Consider the following 18,021-nt stretch of genomic DNA (forward strand, 5'->3'; position numbering starts at 1 on the left):
CATTTTTTCTCTCCTACCATTAGCCTTCTTTAAAAAAATGAAACATTATTTTGGAAAATGGAACACTTAATGCTATTGTCATCTCTTGATTATCTATATGATATTATGTTTTAAATTTCTTTGTTTGCTTTAAGAGTGATGAATCTGAAGATGAAGAACCTTGTGCAATAAGTAACAAATGGACTTATGAGAAAGGTACCAAAAGGTGGTCCCATCTGGAAAATATAGAGGTTTCCTGTGCACTAAGACCTGATAGCATCAGACTTAAAAGCAACGGCAGTGGCGATATTATATTTTCGGAACAAGGAGAAATTCATGACAAATCTTCAGTTCATAGTTCTAGCAGTGGGGATAGCGATATAATCAATTTCCCCAAGATTTGTGAGGATGTTGAAACCAGCAGAAGCTGTTCAACCTGTTCCTCAAATAAATTGGCATCCCATGACTCTGTTTCCAGTTGCTCTCCTTCTCTTACTGAGACCTTGAATATGACAAGTGAGGACAAGAACTTGGATAAACAATGCCATAAAAAAGGAAGCAGTTTCTTAAAGAAAATGGAGAAGCTGCGCCTAAGAAGTGGCACCTGTAAGAAACAAATGCATTTGAAGACCAAATTCAACATTAGCGAGCCTATTCTCCTAGAGGGTTTGAGCGAAGAAAAGTTGAGAAGCTTAAATTGCATAGACGTTTCTGATGCACCAGTAAGTCGGGTGATACAGCCTTCTTATTATCCCCAGAGCTGTAGTAGCAGCAGCAGCAGCCAGTCTGGAGACAGTAGCACTGTGAGCACCCCAAGCCCGGTCAGCAAAGTAAGGAGACACAGTAAAAGAGGAGGAATGTATGCTGAAGAGTTTGATCCCAGCAAGCTTTCCTTATGGACTGATTTTTCTGAGCAAAACTTCAACAGTGAGATATGTTTGCACAAAAGCAAAGTATTTCAGGTACCACAAGGCCATAAGCCTGGGACCTTCCCCAAAGCACTTACATATAGCCTCTTAACACCGACAGACAATACCTCAGTAAACTGGAGAACTGGGAGTTTTCATGGATGCCAGAGAAGCAGGGATAAGATTAATTCTCAGGAGCCTGAAGTGTCATGTAGCTCTCCACTGATGGATAACAGGCTGAGTATATATGACAATGTACCAGAAAACCTTCACAAAATAAATTCAGCAGAGACTGATGATGACGATGTCTTTACGGAACTAGACAGCGTTATGGAGCACGTGAATGGACTTAGGAAATTGGTCAGCCAATGGACAGAGAAATTATCTGACGATGGTGACTCTGATTCTGCAAGTTACTCTAACCAATCCACTTCTCCATGCCCATCATCTCCTAAAGAAATCCATCTGGAAATTAAAAAGCACTCAGAAGGAAAATTAGCAGAATTGCCAAATATTGATGGTGAAGGCAGCTGCAGACGTGTTGGTGAACAGGGTCTAATGGAACTGACATATGTAATGGGAACAGGAACAGGAACAGGAATGATAACAACACATTCCATCAGGTTTGTTGAAATTGCAAAGAATCAGAATAAAATATGAAATATGTTATAAATAAGTTAATCAGTCACCCCTTAAAGCAGTCTATGTTAAATGCAGTTGGATTAATTGCTCAATAATGACAACTTAACTAAATGTGAAATGGTTCAGGTTTTGATGTATAATTTATTATGTGGCAAATTATTAATTTTAAGTTATGAATGGCAAAAGAAAGCAGACTTAATACCAATAATAATAGATATCTTAGGTGCAATTCCAAAGCATCTGGAGCTTTCCTTGAACATGATCAATATTGACAAACTCTCCATCAGTCAATTGCAAAAGGCAGCTTTACTCAGAACACCTTATATTGTGAGAATATGTCTTTAGTATTATTAAACAACAATATCTGCCTAACTCAGGTTGATGGGAAGGACTTGATAGGTGGACAGAAATACCAAATCCAGTCTTAACAATGTGGTTGATGGTGCAATCGACTATAATAATATATTCTTATAAGATATTTCTCAAACTTTTAGAATTTTCATTGGGTCATATACCTTTAGACCTAGAATAAGTACTGAAAATGGCACTAATATTAAAATTTTTTATTGTTTTTGTTTTTCAGGCATATGAGGAGACCATGGTCTAGTAGAGAAGGCACACAGTTTGAAAGTCTTACTCTACAAATGGACAGCCAATCAGCAACTCGTTTGAACCGCATGCAAAAGCTTGCTCTGTTAAAATTAACTACTTTAATGGACAAATACTCTCCATCTAGCAAACAAGGATGGAACTGGTAAGTTAAAAGAAATAAAAGAGTTTTAGAAGCAAAGGAGTGATTATGGGCCAAAAGGACAATGTTCCAGAGTGTTCCACTTTTGCAGGAGTGCTTTGTACATTTCTTTTTTTTTTATTGAAAAGTTTTATCATACATTTTATCTTTAACAATCCCCCCTACCCCTCCCCTACCCCTCCCTCCCTACCCCTCTCCCCCCCCCGACTTCCCAGAGCTAAGTACAAGGTATAAAAAACCAAAAAAAAAACAATCATAAACATCCATATGCTAACAACCATAAACTCTAAAATCTATCACTCTCTAGCTCATATAGGATAACTACAAACACTATTAATATTAAATATAAAAAAAGGAAAAAAGAAAAAAGAAAGGAAGACTTATTCAAATGCTACATGAAACTTTTTAGTCCCATATTTGTTCTGGATATACTCAATCCATTTTCTCCACTCCATAATATAACGTTCTTGCGAGTGATCTTTCAAATAAGCCGAAATCTTTGCCATCTCTGCCAGGTCATAAACCTTTAAAGTCCATTCTTCTATGGTCGGCAGTTCCTCTTTCTTCCAATACTGACCTACTAAGAGTCTTGCTGCCGTAATTAAATTCAACATCAACTTAGTGTCCACAACCGTAGCATCTGTAATTATTCCCAACAAAAAAAGTTGCGGACAAAACTTTATCCTTTGCTTAAAAATCTTCTGCATATTCCACCAAATTTTTATCCAAAAAGCCTTAACCTTTTTACAAGTCCACCATATATGAAAATATGTTGCATCTTCTTCACCACACCTCCAGCATTTAGGCTGATAGTTCGGATACATACTTGCAAGCTTTTTAGGATCTAAATGCCATCTGTAAAACATTTTATAAAAGTTCTCTCTTAAATTTTGTACATTTGTTAAAGTGTCTCTTTTAGATCAAGAAGTGGTTCTTGATGTTCCAGTTTGGTTCTGAACCTAGAACACTCCCATTGGCATATTCTGATAGAAAGCAAAACATCAAGCAACATTGCTTATCTTAACAATTTTAATAAAGGTAGCTGAGTTGAAGTTATTCCCAAAGTCTACTCACATCTCTGCTGCTTGTTTTCTAGCAGGGTTGCCACATGATGCCAGAAAAAAATATTAATTTAAGGAGCTGCCACATGTGTTCTGAACTGTTTTCTCTGTTTTCAGTGTGGCTCATAGCACAGCCCTACTTTCTAGTATCTAATTCCATTGTTACAGGATCTAGCTCTTTAGGTTAGTGGTGTAGAATTTTATACAAACCATTTACTATACTGCATCTAAATTAAAAATAGTTTAGACTTTACAGAATATTTTGGTGTAGATTTAAAATAGATGAAGAAAGATATAAACAGTAGTAGAAGTATAAATAATATTTAGAGGTCAGCTGGTTTGTGGTAATTTATGCACGCTCTGCTACTGAATCTTCAGCCTAATGCAGGAGGAATAAAACCATTTTTTCAGCCTGAGCCCTCCCATTTTTCTTACACGTTTGGCTTTCTACTGATGCAGGGGTGTCATGAATAGGAGCTACACTTTTTTGGCACATTTTAAGGAAAATTATGGGATATATTAAGTGCAAACATTGTGCAGGCTTAACAGAACTAGTTAGCATGTTTTTAGTATGAATCACACTGACAAGGGGGCCTCAATTCTGCATTAGGATTGTTCCTATCCTAATGCAGAAGAGCCTGGAAACATTGTTTTTCATCTGTCATTATCATGAAGTGCAATAATGATAAAAACTCTGGTTAAAAAGATATCAGTTATTAAGTTCACTTTAAACACACACACACACACACACACAAAACACATTTCAACCAAACTTGGTAAAAATTGTAAATAAAACCTCTTCCCCCATTGTATAAATAAGTATGTCTAATTAGCTTGTTTCTCTGTCAAGTTGAAATTTATTAACCAATGCAAGTAATAATGCCCTTCTGATATCTGTTTTGTCAGTTCAGGATTTTTTAACCTGTTATATCTGTTAACAAATTAAAAAACCTGGTTATGCGCACTTAGCTCTGTACAACCAAGCACCCTTGTCCGCTAATGAATTTTTCCATATTTTCAGGACTATTCCGAAATTCCAAATTAGAAAAATAAAAGTCCCTGATTATAAAGATAAAAATGTATTTGGAGTACCATTATTGTTAAATGTTCAAAGAACGAGTCATCCCCTTCCAAGGAGCATATTCCAAGCTATGGACTACCTAAGACACCATTTTCTTGACCAGGTACCAGTATGAAATGTGTTTAGGTTCACAGTCGTTCTTTCACTATTTGTCTGTCTGTCTGTCTGTCTGTCTGTCTGTCTGTCTGTCTGTCTGTCTGTCTGTCTCTCTCTCTCTCTCTCTCTCACACACACACACACACACACACACCCACACCCACACCCACACCAGTAGAAGGCCAGTGCACTGATTTCTCAGAACTTGAGAATTATTTTTTGTTATTATTACTGCTTATTTAATTTGTATCTCACCTTTATTTTTACTAGAACTCAAGGCAGCAAACATATCCCACACACCTTCCTGCATTTTTCCCACAACAACAATCCTGTGAGGTGGTTTAGGCTGAGAGAGTGTGGTTGGCCCAAAGTTACCCAGCTGGCATTCATGGCTAAGGTGGAACTTGAACTCATAGTTTCTAGCTTGATGCCTTAATCATTAGACCAAACTGGCTCTATTGGCATGTAATTGGTACTTAAATGAATTGGTACTTAAATAGGTACATTCTCTTCAACCATGATTAACTTTGACACATGTATGATGACAAAGTCTGTCTTTGGGCCTGCCCCATCTGTTAGCTTTCAGACCTGTTTTTCATAAATCTTTTTTTTTTAAGAAAAATCTCTAGTAGTATCTCATTTATATCATGCTTTTTTCCCAGTAACGTATCTTTACATTACCAATCCAGTCCATATCCTTTCTGGTAAATCTAAACTCTATATTTCATTCATTTGGGGTTTGGAGCATGAGGTTGCTTTATGGGGTTGATCATGATTATGCATAACTGGCCAACTCACTCTCTCAAGGTTTGTTCCTTTATTGTAATTGTTAGTAGACGTTGTACACATGCCACTCATGTTTTGATGCATAAGTATTTACCATGAATGCATAGTAATTAGTTCTGTTCAGGCACTATGTTCTCGTATAAAAACAGACATTAAATCATACTGTGATCTTTGATGGTGGCACCATTGCAGCCTGGAACAGGGAAAATTTTTTCTGCACTTGTATGTTGAAGTGGAAATATATTGCTTAAATGGTGCTAGAAATTCTGATTGATCTTAGCCTGTTTTCCAGAGAAAAATGATTACCTGCTCAAAACATTAAGATTCATTTAGGGGCAAGGTGGAATGCATTAGGGATAAAGATGTATTTAAATAAACATCTCAGTAAGGGCAAGACATATTTGATTTGAAGTGTTGCAGGCCAAATACTATGCACCTGCCTCAGATACTCCAAAGCACTTTTTAAATCCTTGGATCAGATGTCCTGCACAGCTCTTAAGTTTATGAATATACAGTATAACCACTTATGAGTTTTAAGTCAGAATTCAAGTAAATGGAAATTGTTTGGATTGAAACTTTTAAAACATTCTGCTTTCTAGGTTGGTCTTTTCAGAAAATCTGGTGTTAAATCTAGGATCCTTTACTTAAGAGAAATGAATGAACTTAATCCGAATAACATAAATTATGAGGGTCAATCGGCCTTCGATGTGGCAGACATGTTGAAGCAGTATTTCCGAGATCTTCCAGAACCTATATTCACTAGCAAGCTGTGTGAAACCTTCCTGCACATTTATCAATGTATGTAGATGCTCTATTGTTTTGGGGTAAGAGATGGAGGAGGGGTAATTTCTGGGGGAGGTTATGGGGAAGGAGGTGTTTCTGGCTCACTCGGTTTGACGAGGGTAGTGGAGATTTCCCACCCCCCTCTAGCTAACCAGATTAAGAGCAAGAGGGGCAGGGGTTGGTACTTTGTGTGACTGGATGGAGGAGTAATTAGGCTAGGTAACCAGACTGTGGGTTCAAATGCTTGCATAATGTTCTGAACCAGCCCTCTTCTAGCAAACCCCTATTCAAAAAGAAGAGTCTGGAGAGCGTCCAAGGCTAAAAGGCTTCTGCCAAGATTTAATTACGCAGTTAACAAAAACACTAGAGCTTGTCTTCTCAAGCGGAAAAGTTGCTTTCAGCAACCAGCCCCTCCCCAAACACTCCTTTTATAGAGAGCTCAGGGCGTGGTCTCCCTGTGCCTCCTCCCGAGGAGTCCCACAGCCTTTCTTTGTTTGTTCCTGCTCGACTGCCTCCTGCGTCGGGCGTCCTTGAACAGGGCCAGCTGTGGGTCATCATCTTCCGCACTATCGGGCTCACGCAGCTGAGAAGAGGGCCCCGGCTGGGAACTCTGCCAAGCCTCCACGCCATCATCAACCGGTTCGTCTCCCACACGGTCCTCCTCCCCCTCATCTGAGTCATCCGACACATCTGAGCCGGCTGCCGAAACCACAGGCTGGCCCTGAGTCACAACACTATCCCGCACCACAGGGCCCTTCCCCCGGGTCTGCCGATCCGGATGCGGTCGGGATGGGAACTGTTCGTGAAACGCAGTCACCAACGCAGGGGCATGAACGGCGGTCGCGTCTTCCCATGTGAAGTCCTCCGGCCCGTACCCTTTCCACTCGATCAGGTACTGGAAGCGACCTTTCAGCCAGCGGGAATCCCTGATGCTGGCGACCTCGTACTCGGGGGTGCTGCCTCCATCACGAGTTCCTGATGGGGGAGGTTCCGCTTGGCGAAGTGGACAGGCCGGTTGTTCGGGGACCAACAAGGACCGATGGAAGACGGGGTGCACGCGCAGGGAACGTGGCAGAGTTAAACGATAGGCGACCGGATTGATGACGGCCTCGACTGGGAACGGTCCAAGGTAACGGTGGTCCAGCTTCCTCGCCGGCCGAGTGGATGGTAGGTTCCTGGTGGACAGCCAGACCCGATCCCCCACCGATAGTGGAGGCGTATCCCTTCTCGACCGATCGGCGAACCTCTTGTAGTCGGCCTTGGCCTTCTCCAGCTGCCGTCGCACCAACCGATGGATCGCCTGTAACTCCGCCATAAATTCGTTCGCTGCCGGCTCCGATGAGTCCACGGGAGAAAGGGGGAAAAACCGGGGGTGATAACCCACGTTGGCCAAGAACGGTGTCATCTGCGTGGAGGTGTGCTGCGAGTTGTTAAAGGCAAACTCGGCTATGGCCAAATAGTCCACCCAATTGTCCTGCTGCAGGTTAACGTAGCAGCGCAGATACTGCTCTAAGATGCCGATGACCTTCTCGGTACCCCCGTCGGTCTGAGGATGATGCGCGGACGAGAGGCAAACCTTAATGTCCAACGCCCGCATCAACTCCTGCCAGAAGCGGGCTGTAAACTGGGCCCCCCTATCGGAGACGACTCTATCGGGAAGGCCGTGCAGCCGGAACATCTGTTGGATGAACATGCGACTAGTGGCGCGAGCTGACGGTAAGCCGCGACAGGGGATGAAGTGTGCCATCTTGGTCAACATGTCCACCACCACAAACACTGTCGTGAAGCTGGAGGATGGGGGTAGATCCGTCAGAAAGTCCATGGACACAGCCCCCCAGGGTCTCTTGGGTGTTGGCAAGGGCTGCAGTAAACCAGGCGGGGCCCCTGTCGCTGACTTGGCCTGCCTGCAAGGAATGCAGGAGGTGACATAAGACTGGACATCGTGTCGGACTCGGGGCCACCAGAAGGTACGGGAGACCAGGTTCAGAGTCTTGAACAGGCCAAAATGCCCCGCAGCCGGGTTATCATGACACTGGCTGAGGACGAGTCCCCTGAGTGGCCCTCCTGGAACATAGAGCCGGTCACGATAATACAGGAGTCCATCCGCGACCGACCAAGGCGAATCTGGCCCCACCTCTTCCTTCCGCTGAGCCACCCATGCCTCCTGCTGCTGCGCCTCCCGGATCCGAGCCCGTATATCCACCGGCTCCCGCACCGCAGCAAAAGACTCGACGGGGATCACTGTCCTGGGCGGAAGCTTGTCTTCCGCTCAGGTGTATTCGGGCTTTCTGGACAGAGCATCCGCTCTCTGGTTGTGCCCGCTTGGTATGTACCGCACCCGGAAGTCAAACCTCGCAAAGAAGAGGGACCACCGGATCTGGCGTTGATTCAAATTCCGAGCGGTCTGCAGGCTTTCCAGATTCTTGTGGTCCGTCCGGACCTCAATCTGATGCCGCGCCCCCTCCAGATGATGCCTCCAAGCCTCGAACGCCGCCTTGATGGCCAGCAGCTCCTTCTCCCAGATGGTATAGTTGCGCTCCGAGGGGTTCAATTTCCGAGAGTGATACTCGCAAGGGAAAAGGATACCGCTGGGCGTCGTTGCCTGGAGTAACACGGCCCCAATGGCAATGTCGGAGGCGTCCGCCTCCACGACAAACGGCCGTTGCGGGTCGGGATGTTTCAAGATGGGCTCCTTCATGAAGGCGTCCTTCAAAGCCTGGAACGCCTGTTGTTCGGGGGCGTTCCACTGGAACCGAGTCTTCTTCTGCAGGAGCCGGGTGAGGGGGGCTGTCAAGGCAGCAAAGCCAGGGATGAATGTCCGATAGTAGTTGGCAAATCCAAGGAGTCGCTGAACGTCCTTCACGCGACGCGGGGGTTGCCAACTCTGCAACGACTCGACTTTACTCGGCTCCATGGCGATGCCCTCAGGAGAAATGCGGTGACCCAGGAAATCGATGGTCACCTGGTAGAACTGGCACTTCTCCAACTTGGCAAACAGCCGATGTTCCCGGAGGCGCTGCAGGACCTGACGGAGATGCTGATGATGCGCTTCACGCGACGGGGAGTAAATCAGGATGTCGTCCAGGTAAATCACGACAAACTGGTCCAACAGATCCCGAAAGATATCGTTCATAAAATGCTGAAACACAGCGGGGGCGTTGGTCAGGCCAAACGGCATCACCGTGTACTCGAAATGTCCATAGCGAGTACCAAACGCCGTCTTCCACTCATCACCCGGCCGAACCCTGACGAGGTTGTAAGCTCCACGCAGGTCCAGTTTCGTGAAGATCTTAGCCTCCCGGAGTCGGTCCAAGAGCTCGGGGATGAGGGGCAGCGGGTAGCGGTTACGCACCGTGATGGCATTGAGTTTCCGGTAGTCACAGCAAAGCCATAACTCGCCCGACTTCTTTTTGACGAAGAGCACGGGCGCAGACACTGGCGAGGACGAGGGCCGGATGAAACCACGAGCCAAATTCTTTGTCAGGAAGTCCCGCAATGCAGCCAACTCGGGCTCCGACATGGAGTACAAACGCCCCACTGGGAGAGGCGCATCAGGGACTAGATCAATGGAACAGTCATAGGGCCTGTGCGGGGGTAATTGGTCCGCCTCTGACTCGCTGAACACATCAGCAAAGTCGGACAGTTCGGGAGGCAAGGAAACCCCTGAGGAACCCTCCACCTGGCCGGCACAGATATGGCGGGTGTGGTCCACGCACTGCAAACTTGGGAAGGTGACCAAGTTCTGAGACCAATAGATCTGTGGATCATGCGCCCGGAGCCACGCCAGTCCCAAGACCACGGGGAAGTGCAGATCCGAAGTGACGTAAAACTGAATGGCCTCCACATGGGTACTGATGGCCATACACACGGGTTGCGTGGCGGCCGTAATAGGCCCGGACAGGAGCACTCGACCATCGATGGTCTCCACAAGCATGGGCGGATCCACTGGACACTGGGGAACAGCCCATTTGGCCACAAAGGCCGAATCCATAAAGTTAGTGGTAGCCCCAGAGTCAATTAAGGCATGGACCGGAATCCCCTCTGGCTTGCCAGGAAGGATCAGTCGTGCCTCCAGAATCAAATGCCGTGGAGGTTCACAGGCACCGTCGAAACGGCGTCGCTCGGCGTGGTCGTTGTGGGTCACCCGATCTTTCACACCGTCTAGATCGGGCTCGGGCCGTTTCCCGATAGGAAAGCAGGGGACTTTCTCGGGGCAGGCTTGGTCACTGACGCCCGCTGACGCTTCTTCGGGCAAGAAGCAGCCAAATGTCCAGGGTCCCCACAGTAAAAACACAACCCCTCCGATCGTCGTCTGTCCATTTCCGTCACCGATAGACGGGACCTGGCGGCACCCAGCTCCATTGGCTCCTCCCTCTGGACTGGGGGCTCACGCACAACAGGGGCGGCAGGGGTCTGTGGGGTGGCACGGCGACTCTTACGCTGCTGCAGCCGGGCATCGATCCGCAGACAAAGATGGATCAGCCCATTCAGGTCTGAGGGAATGTCCACGCGGGCCAGCTCATCCAACATCTCCTCTGACAAGCCATCCTGAAAGGCATCCACGAGCGCAGCCTCATTCCAGGCGGAATCCTGGCTAAGCAGCCGGAAATCGCTGATATAGGCCTGTAGAGGACGCTGACCCTGCCTCAAAGCTTTCAGGCGTCGGGTGGCAGTCTGCGCCTTAATCGGGTCCTCGTACATGAGGCGCATATGGTCACAAAACCCCCCAAAGTTATCCAACAAAGGGCTAGGCTGTGCCAACAGAGGCGTGCCCCAACGAGCTGCATCTCCCGACAGAAGGCTCAACACGAATCCCACCTTATCTCGGTCAGTGGGGAAATCAGCTGCTCTCACGCTGATATAAAGCTGGCATTGTCCCAGGAAGGCAGGAAACAGTTCTGGTTTACCAGCAAATTTATCCGGCATAGCTATCTGACATTTCCTCCTGGGTGGGGGTGCAGCATGTACCTGAGCTTGCAGTTGTGCCACCTGAGCTGCCAGCAAAGTGAGTTGCTGGGTGAGCTGGGCATTCTCGGCAAGAAGCTGCTCCATCGTAGTAATAAGGGGTGGGTGGCTGAAAGCAAACTGTTCTGAACCAGCCCTCTTCTAGCAAACCCCTATTCAAAAAGAAGAGACTGGAGAGCGTCCAAGGCTAAAAGGCTTCTGCCAAGATTTAATTACGCAGTTAACAAAAACACTAGAGCTTGTCTTCTCAAGCGGAAAAGTTGCTTTCAGCAACCAGCCCCTCCCCAAACACTCCTTTTATAGAGAGCTCAGGGCGTGGTCTCCCTGTGCCTCCTCCCGAGGAGTCCCACAGCCTTTCTTTGTTTGTTCCTGCTCGACTGCCTCCTGCGTCGGGCGTCCTTGAACAGGGCCAGCTGTGGGTCATCATCTTCCGCACTATCGGGCTCACGCAGCTGAGAAGAGGGCCCCGGCTGGGAACTCTGCCAAGCCTCCACGCCATCATCAACTGGTTCGTCTCCCACACGGTCCTCCTCCCCCTCATCTGAGTCATCCGACACATCTGAGCCGGCTGCCGAAACCACAGGCTGGCCCTGAGTCACAACACATAAGAACTTGATTGATGCCTAGACTGGACAGCTATTTTGGTCATCTAGTATGAATGGAACTTCATTAACTGGCGGATGGTCATGTATAATTATAAGGCAGAAGAGACCAGGCAGTGACTTCATAGTAATACTGGGGGCATGGGCAAATATGGTGACATACGTGTTGGTTCACTCTCAAGGAATCAGCCTCAGTGCTCAGTACCAATACTGAATTCTAGCTGTCTAGGCTCAGCCACAAGGCACAAGAGCATCAGTGGTCATAGTCTCCATCTGCAGCTGCTAAATGTAAGGAAGGCCTGTAATAAGACTTGCTTCATTCATGATTTGGGGTGAAGTTGGGGCCAATGAGCAGAGTCCCTTCTTTAACATGTGTGCAGCTGAGTTATGGGTATAGCACCAGCCATAACTCTGGAGCATGGGCAGAATGTGGGTATTGTCTTCCAAGAAACTGCCAGGGGTGCTGTTCTAAAGATAGCTGAACATGAGACCCTGCTTATGAAGTTAGGCTTTAGGAATCAATTTGGGTTGCTTGTGTTTTTTTCTTTGAAACAATATCATCCGATAGGACCCAAGAGGTGTCCGTTTTCCAGATTCTGTCCTATAAAACAAGCTCCTTATGGAGATTCGAATGGCCCCAATCCTGTTGGCTTCCTGGGTTTTTTTGGGAGACTATAAAAACCTGTGGGTTTTTTTTTAGATTTAGATTGTTTCTGAGAAATTAATGCAGCTTACTATGGATATCTTGTTTTGCGTTGTCAAGTACTTGTACAGTATCTGAATCAAATTGGTGGTGGTTCATGATTTTTTTTAAAAAAAAATATTTTTTATATATTTTGGGTTAGCCACCTATAGTTATTTGTTGAATAACTATAACACACATTTGTTAAATTGATTAATTCATTTCCGGACATTTAAATTATTATTTTATCAGTGAAACATCCTATGCTTTCTTAATGTAGCCATATTGGTACTGCTACTGGTACTAACTAAGGGACAAGTTATAGTCGGGCAGAATAGGTTCTGTCAATTTTTTTTCTTAGAAATGCAAACATTCTTAATGATTCGTCATTTAGTTCAACTTATTACAATTAGTTTTGGGATACTCTGTATTCCTGAATTTAAATTTGAACACAGTTACACATAACTGGAAACTAGGCCTGGGTGGCAAATTCTTTTTAAGACAGTATATGCATGTTGTTTAAGAAATGCTTTTAGAGATAACCTATCTAATTCCTCTTTTCCTTCCTCTTTTTAGATATACCAAAAGATCAGCAATTTTGTTCTGTCCAGGCTGCTATTCTTCTTCTCCCAGATGAAAACCGTGAAGCTCTGAAAATTCTGTTGTACTTCCTTAGGGATGTTGTGACCTATGTGGAAAAAAATCAGATGACTCCAACCAATATAGCTGTGTGCCTGGCACCATCTTTATTCCACCTCAACACCTTGAGGAGAGACAGTTCTTCATCTTCAAGGTATTTTTGATTAAATTATAGTTAGCAATGATATCTATATCTAATATATTTTTTGCAGCTGTCTTTCGCAGTACCCTTTTCAAACTTGGAAATTGTCCTATCTGTAAACAAATCACTAGTCTACAAGGACAGATTATTTATTTAGGGTCTGTAATCTGTGCTCTTCAGGCAGAAATTAGGTGTCCAGTTCAGCCCTTCTACCCTATTGAGCCTCCGTGCTATCAGCCCCCTCTACCACAAAGATCCTGCAGGAGAAGGGCAGTGTGGACAACCGTGGGATCTGGCAGGGTGAGATCTGTGAACCATAAACCCAAAGCTTTCGCTGTGTCCCTGCACAACAGATACAGTGCCCTTTATGACCTTAATAGGGACATTAAGGAGACAGGTAAAGGTATCTGTGATAATAACTCAAATAAGCAGGGGATCGTGGTCCAAGATGAAAAACTTGTTTTCGACAGGGAGAAGTGTGAATCTGGTATTACACACCAGTCATGCAAGAACAGAAAGGCATCCAAAAAGAGAAGCCACCTTCTGGTTGGTGATTCAATTATAAGGGATGTAAATTTAGGAAAGGACACAGAGGTTTTGAAAGAGGTCAGGTGTCTTCCAGGTGCTACTGCCAGTAGGGACAAGAAGCGTATTTCTAAAATAATCAAGAATGCCAGCAAGGACTGATGTGGCACTAATCTTGGCACTAATGATCTGTCCCAAAAAGATGTACTCTCTGTGCAGAATGATTTCCAGAGCTTGGGGCAGGAACTTAGCAGAATAGGCTGTAGGCTTACTTTTTCAGAGGTTTTACCAGTGTATAAGGAGCAAAATGGAAAAGGCCAGCGTATAGCAGAATTTAATATGTGGCTAAAGGAGTGGTGTAAAGGAAAAGTCTTTGGTTATATTAGTCATGATGTCTGTAGCTGGTCCAATGAAAAAATGTATAAAAGAGATGGTCTGCATCCATCCCAAAAAGGGACTGAGTTACTTGGCAATAAAATCACAGCTTTTTTGGAGGATCATTTAAACTAAATAATGGGGATAGTGAGTCAATTGATACAGAACATCACTGTCCCCGGCAATCTAAGAAAATAGGGGAAGCCAGGCACCACACAAGTTATGCAGCAAGTAAACACAGGATCAGTCATAAAGGACTCAAATGTCTATACACCAATGCACAGAGTATGAACAGTAAGCAGGGTGAACTAGAAATTCAGGTAAATGAGGGCGGATATGATATTGTTGCCATTACGGAAACATGGTGGGACGAAACCTACAAATGGAACACACAGCTAGAGGGATTTAAACTATTTAAAAGAAACAGACTAAACAAAAGAGGAGGAGTTGCTCTATATATAAGAAATAACTTTATCTCTATAGAAATAGAGCACAACAATGATGAAAACTGTAAACTTGAAAACATTTGGGTCAATATAAAAGGGGGAAAAATGACATTGCCATAGGTGTATACTATAGGCCGCCCAACCAAGCAGAGGAAATAGATGAACTTTTTGCTAGTCAGCTAACTAAGGTATGTAAGAAGCACATCACAATAGTAATGGGGGACTTTAATTACCCTGATATCAACTGGGAGACAAACTCTGCACCAAGTGGAAGATCAAACAGATTCCTGACAAACCTAGCAGACAACTTTCTCTCCCAAAAAGTAGAGAAGGGAACTAGGGGATTAGCCTATTGAATTTAATTCTCACAAACAGAGATGAAATGATAGAAGGTGTCGAAGCCACAGGAGCCTTGGGGGGAAGTGATCATGCAATATTGGAATTCAACATTCTGGAGGCACAAGCAATAGAACACAGCCAAACTAGAGTCTTGGATTTTAAAAGAGCTAAATTCAATAAACTTAGAGAGACCATGGGAAGAATTCCATGGATGAGAATCCTAAAGGGGAAAACAACTCAAGAAGCTTGGGAAATTTTGAAAAGTGAGATAATAAAGGCCCAGTCTAGTACAATACCAACAAAGAAGAAAAACAACAGCTCTCAAAAGAAACCAACATGGCTGCATAAAGAACTCTCTGATAAATTGAAAGATAAAAAGGACAAGTATAAGAATTGGAAAGAGGGGCACATAACTAAGTCAGAATATCAGCAAATAGCCCGTGCCTGCAAAGATGAAGTGAGGAAAGCTAAGGCTCAAAATGAACTAAGGCTTGCGACCAAAGTCAAAAATAACAAAAAATGCTTCTTTCAACATATAAAAAACAAGAAAAAAGTTAAGGAAATGATTGGTCCATTAGTGGGGGAAAGTGGCAAGAAGGTGACAAGCAATAGGGAGAAAGCAGAACTATTTAATTCGTTTTTTGCATCTGTCTTTAGACAAAGGGAAAAAACAGTCCAACCTACCCAAACCAGTGCCATAAAGAACAGAATAACAACGCAAGTTAAGATAGGCAAGAAAATGGTAAGTGAGCACCTGTCCAGCCTAGACGAGTTCAAATCACCAGGACCAGATGGATTACACCCCAAGGTTCTCAAGGAACTGGCAGACGTGATCTCAGAACTACTGAACTATATTTTTCAAAGATCCTGGAGCACTGGGGAACTACCAGAGGACTGGAAGAGAGCTGATGTAGTTCCCATCTTCAAAAAAGGGAAAAAAATAGATCCAGGAAACTACAGACCTATCAGCCTGACCTCAATACCTGGGAAGATTCTGGAAAAGATCATCAAAGAACAAATCAGCGAACACCTTGATGCAAACAAAGTCATCACTAAAAGTCAACATGGGTTTATCAAAAACAGATCATGCCAGACAAATCTTATTACATTCTTTGACCAAGTAACAAAACTAGTGGACCAGAGGAATGCTGTAGATATAATTTACTTGGACTTCAGTAAGGCATTCAATAAAGTAGATCACAACCTACTACTTGATAGAAAAATGTGGGTTAGATAGCATTACCACCAGATGGATTCGTAGCTGGCTGACAGGCCGTACTCAGCGTGTGGTCCTCAATGGAACCGCATCTACATGGAAGGAAGTGTGTAGTGGGGTGCCCCAGGGCTCTGTTCTGGGCCCAGTGCTCTTGAATATCTTCATTAATGATTTGGATGAGGGGATAGATGGGGAACTCATCAAATTTGCAGACGACACCAAGCTGGCAGGAATAGCCAAAACTCCAGAAGATAGGCTTAAGATACAGAAGGATCTGGACAGACTCGAACACTGGGCACTATCTAACAAAATGAAATTCAATGGTGAAAAAAGTAAGGTTCTACATTTAGGCAGGAAAAATCAAATGCATAGGTATAGTATAGGTGGTACCTTGCTCAATAGTAGTAACTGTGAGAGGGATCTCGGAGTCTTAGTAGACAATCACTTCAATATGAGCCAGCAGTGTGCTGCAGCTGCCAAAAAAGCCAACACAGTGCTAGGCTGCATTAACAGAGGGATAGAATCAAGATCAAGTGAAGTACTAATACCACTTTACAATGCTTTGGTAAGGCCACACCTGGAATACTGCATCCAGTTTTGGTCACCACGATGTAAAAAAGATGTCGAGACTCTAGAAAGGGTACAGAGAAGAGCAACAAAGATGATTAGGGGGCTGGAGGCTAAAACATATAGGGAACGGTTGCTGGAATTGGGTATGTGTAGTTTAACGAAGAGAAGGGTGAGGGGTGACATGATAGCAGTGTTCCAATATCTCAGGGGCTACCACAAAGAAGAGGGAGTCAAGCTATTCTCCAAAGCACCTGAAAGCAGGACAAGAAGCAACGGATGGAAACTAGTCAAGGAGAGAAGCAACCTAGAACTAAGGAGAAACTTCCTGACAGTTAGAACAATTAACCAGTGGAACAACTGCCTCCAGAGGTGGTGAATGCTCCAACACTGGAAGTTTTTAAGAAGAGACTGGACAGCCATTTGCCTGAAATGTATAAGGTTTCCTGCCTGAGCAGGGGGTTGGACTAGATGACCTCCAAGGTCCCTTCCAACTTTATTATTATTATTATTATTATTATTATTATTATTATTATTATTATTATTATTATTATTATTATTATTATATACAGTTGCAAGAAAAAGTATGTGAACCCTTTAGGATTACATGGAGTTTTGCATGAATTGGCCATAAAATGCGCTCTAAACGTCATGTAAGTCACAATAGAAAAACACAGTCTGCTTAAAATAATACAACACAAACATTAGCTGTTGTCATGTTTTAATTGAAGATAAGATGGAAACATTCACAGTGCAGGGTGTTTTTGTCCCATGTTTGGGGCCTAGCAAGGTAATCTAAATAGTTAACAAGCATTTAACACATATCTCCCTTGCCTCTCAGCTAACAAAGTGAGATAGAGCTTGTGGCCTAGAGGTTAAAACAACTGCCTAACGTGCAATCAGCCCAGGTTCGAATCTCAGAAGGGTATGGCTGACTGATGAAAACAAATAAGTTTGAAATGCATATCAGTCTCCCTTTAATTCTTTGTTAGCAATCTAAAAATTTACACAAATATGAGCTGTCACAGTTGTGACTACTGCCTGTCGATGGCCTTCGGTTAGGCTGAAACAGGAAATAAAGATTTGTCCCATGTTTGGGGCCTAGCAAGGTAATCTAAATAGTTAACAAGCATTTAACACATATCTCCCTGCTTCTCAGCTAACAAAGTGAGATAGAGCTTGTGGCCTAGAGGTAAAAACAACTGCCTAATGTGCAATCAGCCCAGGTTCGAATCTCAGAAGGGTATGGCTGACTGATGATTGTTTACAGCCAATGTTCTAAGATGGCGGCGCCTGGAATGGCTGCGGCTGCATTGGCTCTTGAAGGTGAATAGTTTTGGGAGGGATAGTAAGGGCTATAGGCCACATGATCAGGAAGATTTTAATGTGTTTGAGCAACATGGTGGAACTAAGGTAACATACGACATACGAGCGAC

General features: G+C 44.3%; 1 protein-coding gene across 1 annotated transcript in view; it reads left to right on the forward strand.

The window, feature by feature from the left end:
• The window catches only part of LOC310634844 (rho GTPase-activating protein 7-like), a gene marked incomplete at its 5' end in the record, with an annotated part of 37,207 nt that overhangs the window by 6,771 nt on the left and 12,415 nt on the right, over positions 1-18,021 (forward strand). Inside the window, 5 exons of the mRNA XM_083353381.1 lie at positions 135-1,510; positions 2,113-2,283; positions 4,363-4,525; positions 5,904-6,102; positions 12,913-13,129. Of these exons, the coding sequence (XP_083209507.1) occupies positions 135-1,510; positions 2,113-2,283; positions 4,363-4,525; positions 5,904-6,102; positions 12,913-13,129 (2,126 nt within the window). The remainder of the gene's footprint in view (positions 1-134; positions 1,511-2,112; positions 2,284-4,362; positions 4,526-5,903; positions 6,103-12,912; positions 13,130-18,021) is intronic.

Source organism: Vipera ursinii, assembly GCF_947247035.1.
Source record: "Vipera ursinii genome assembly, chromosome: 2".
Lineage (NCBI taxonomy): Eukaryota > Metazoa > Chordata > Lepidosauria > Squamata > Viperidae > Vipera > Vipera ursinii.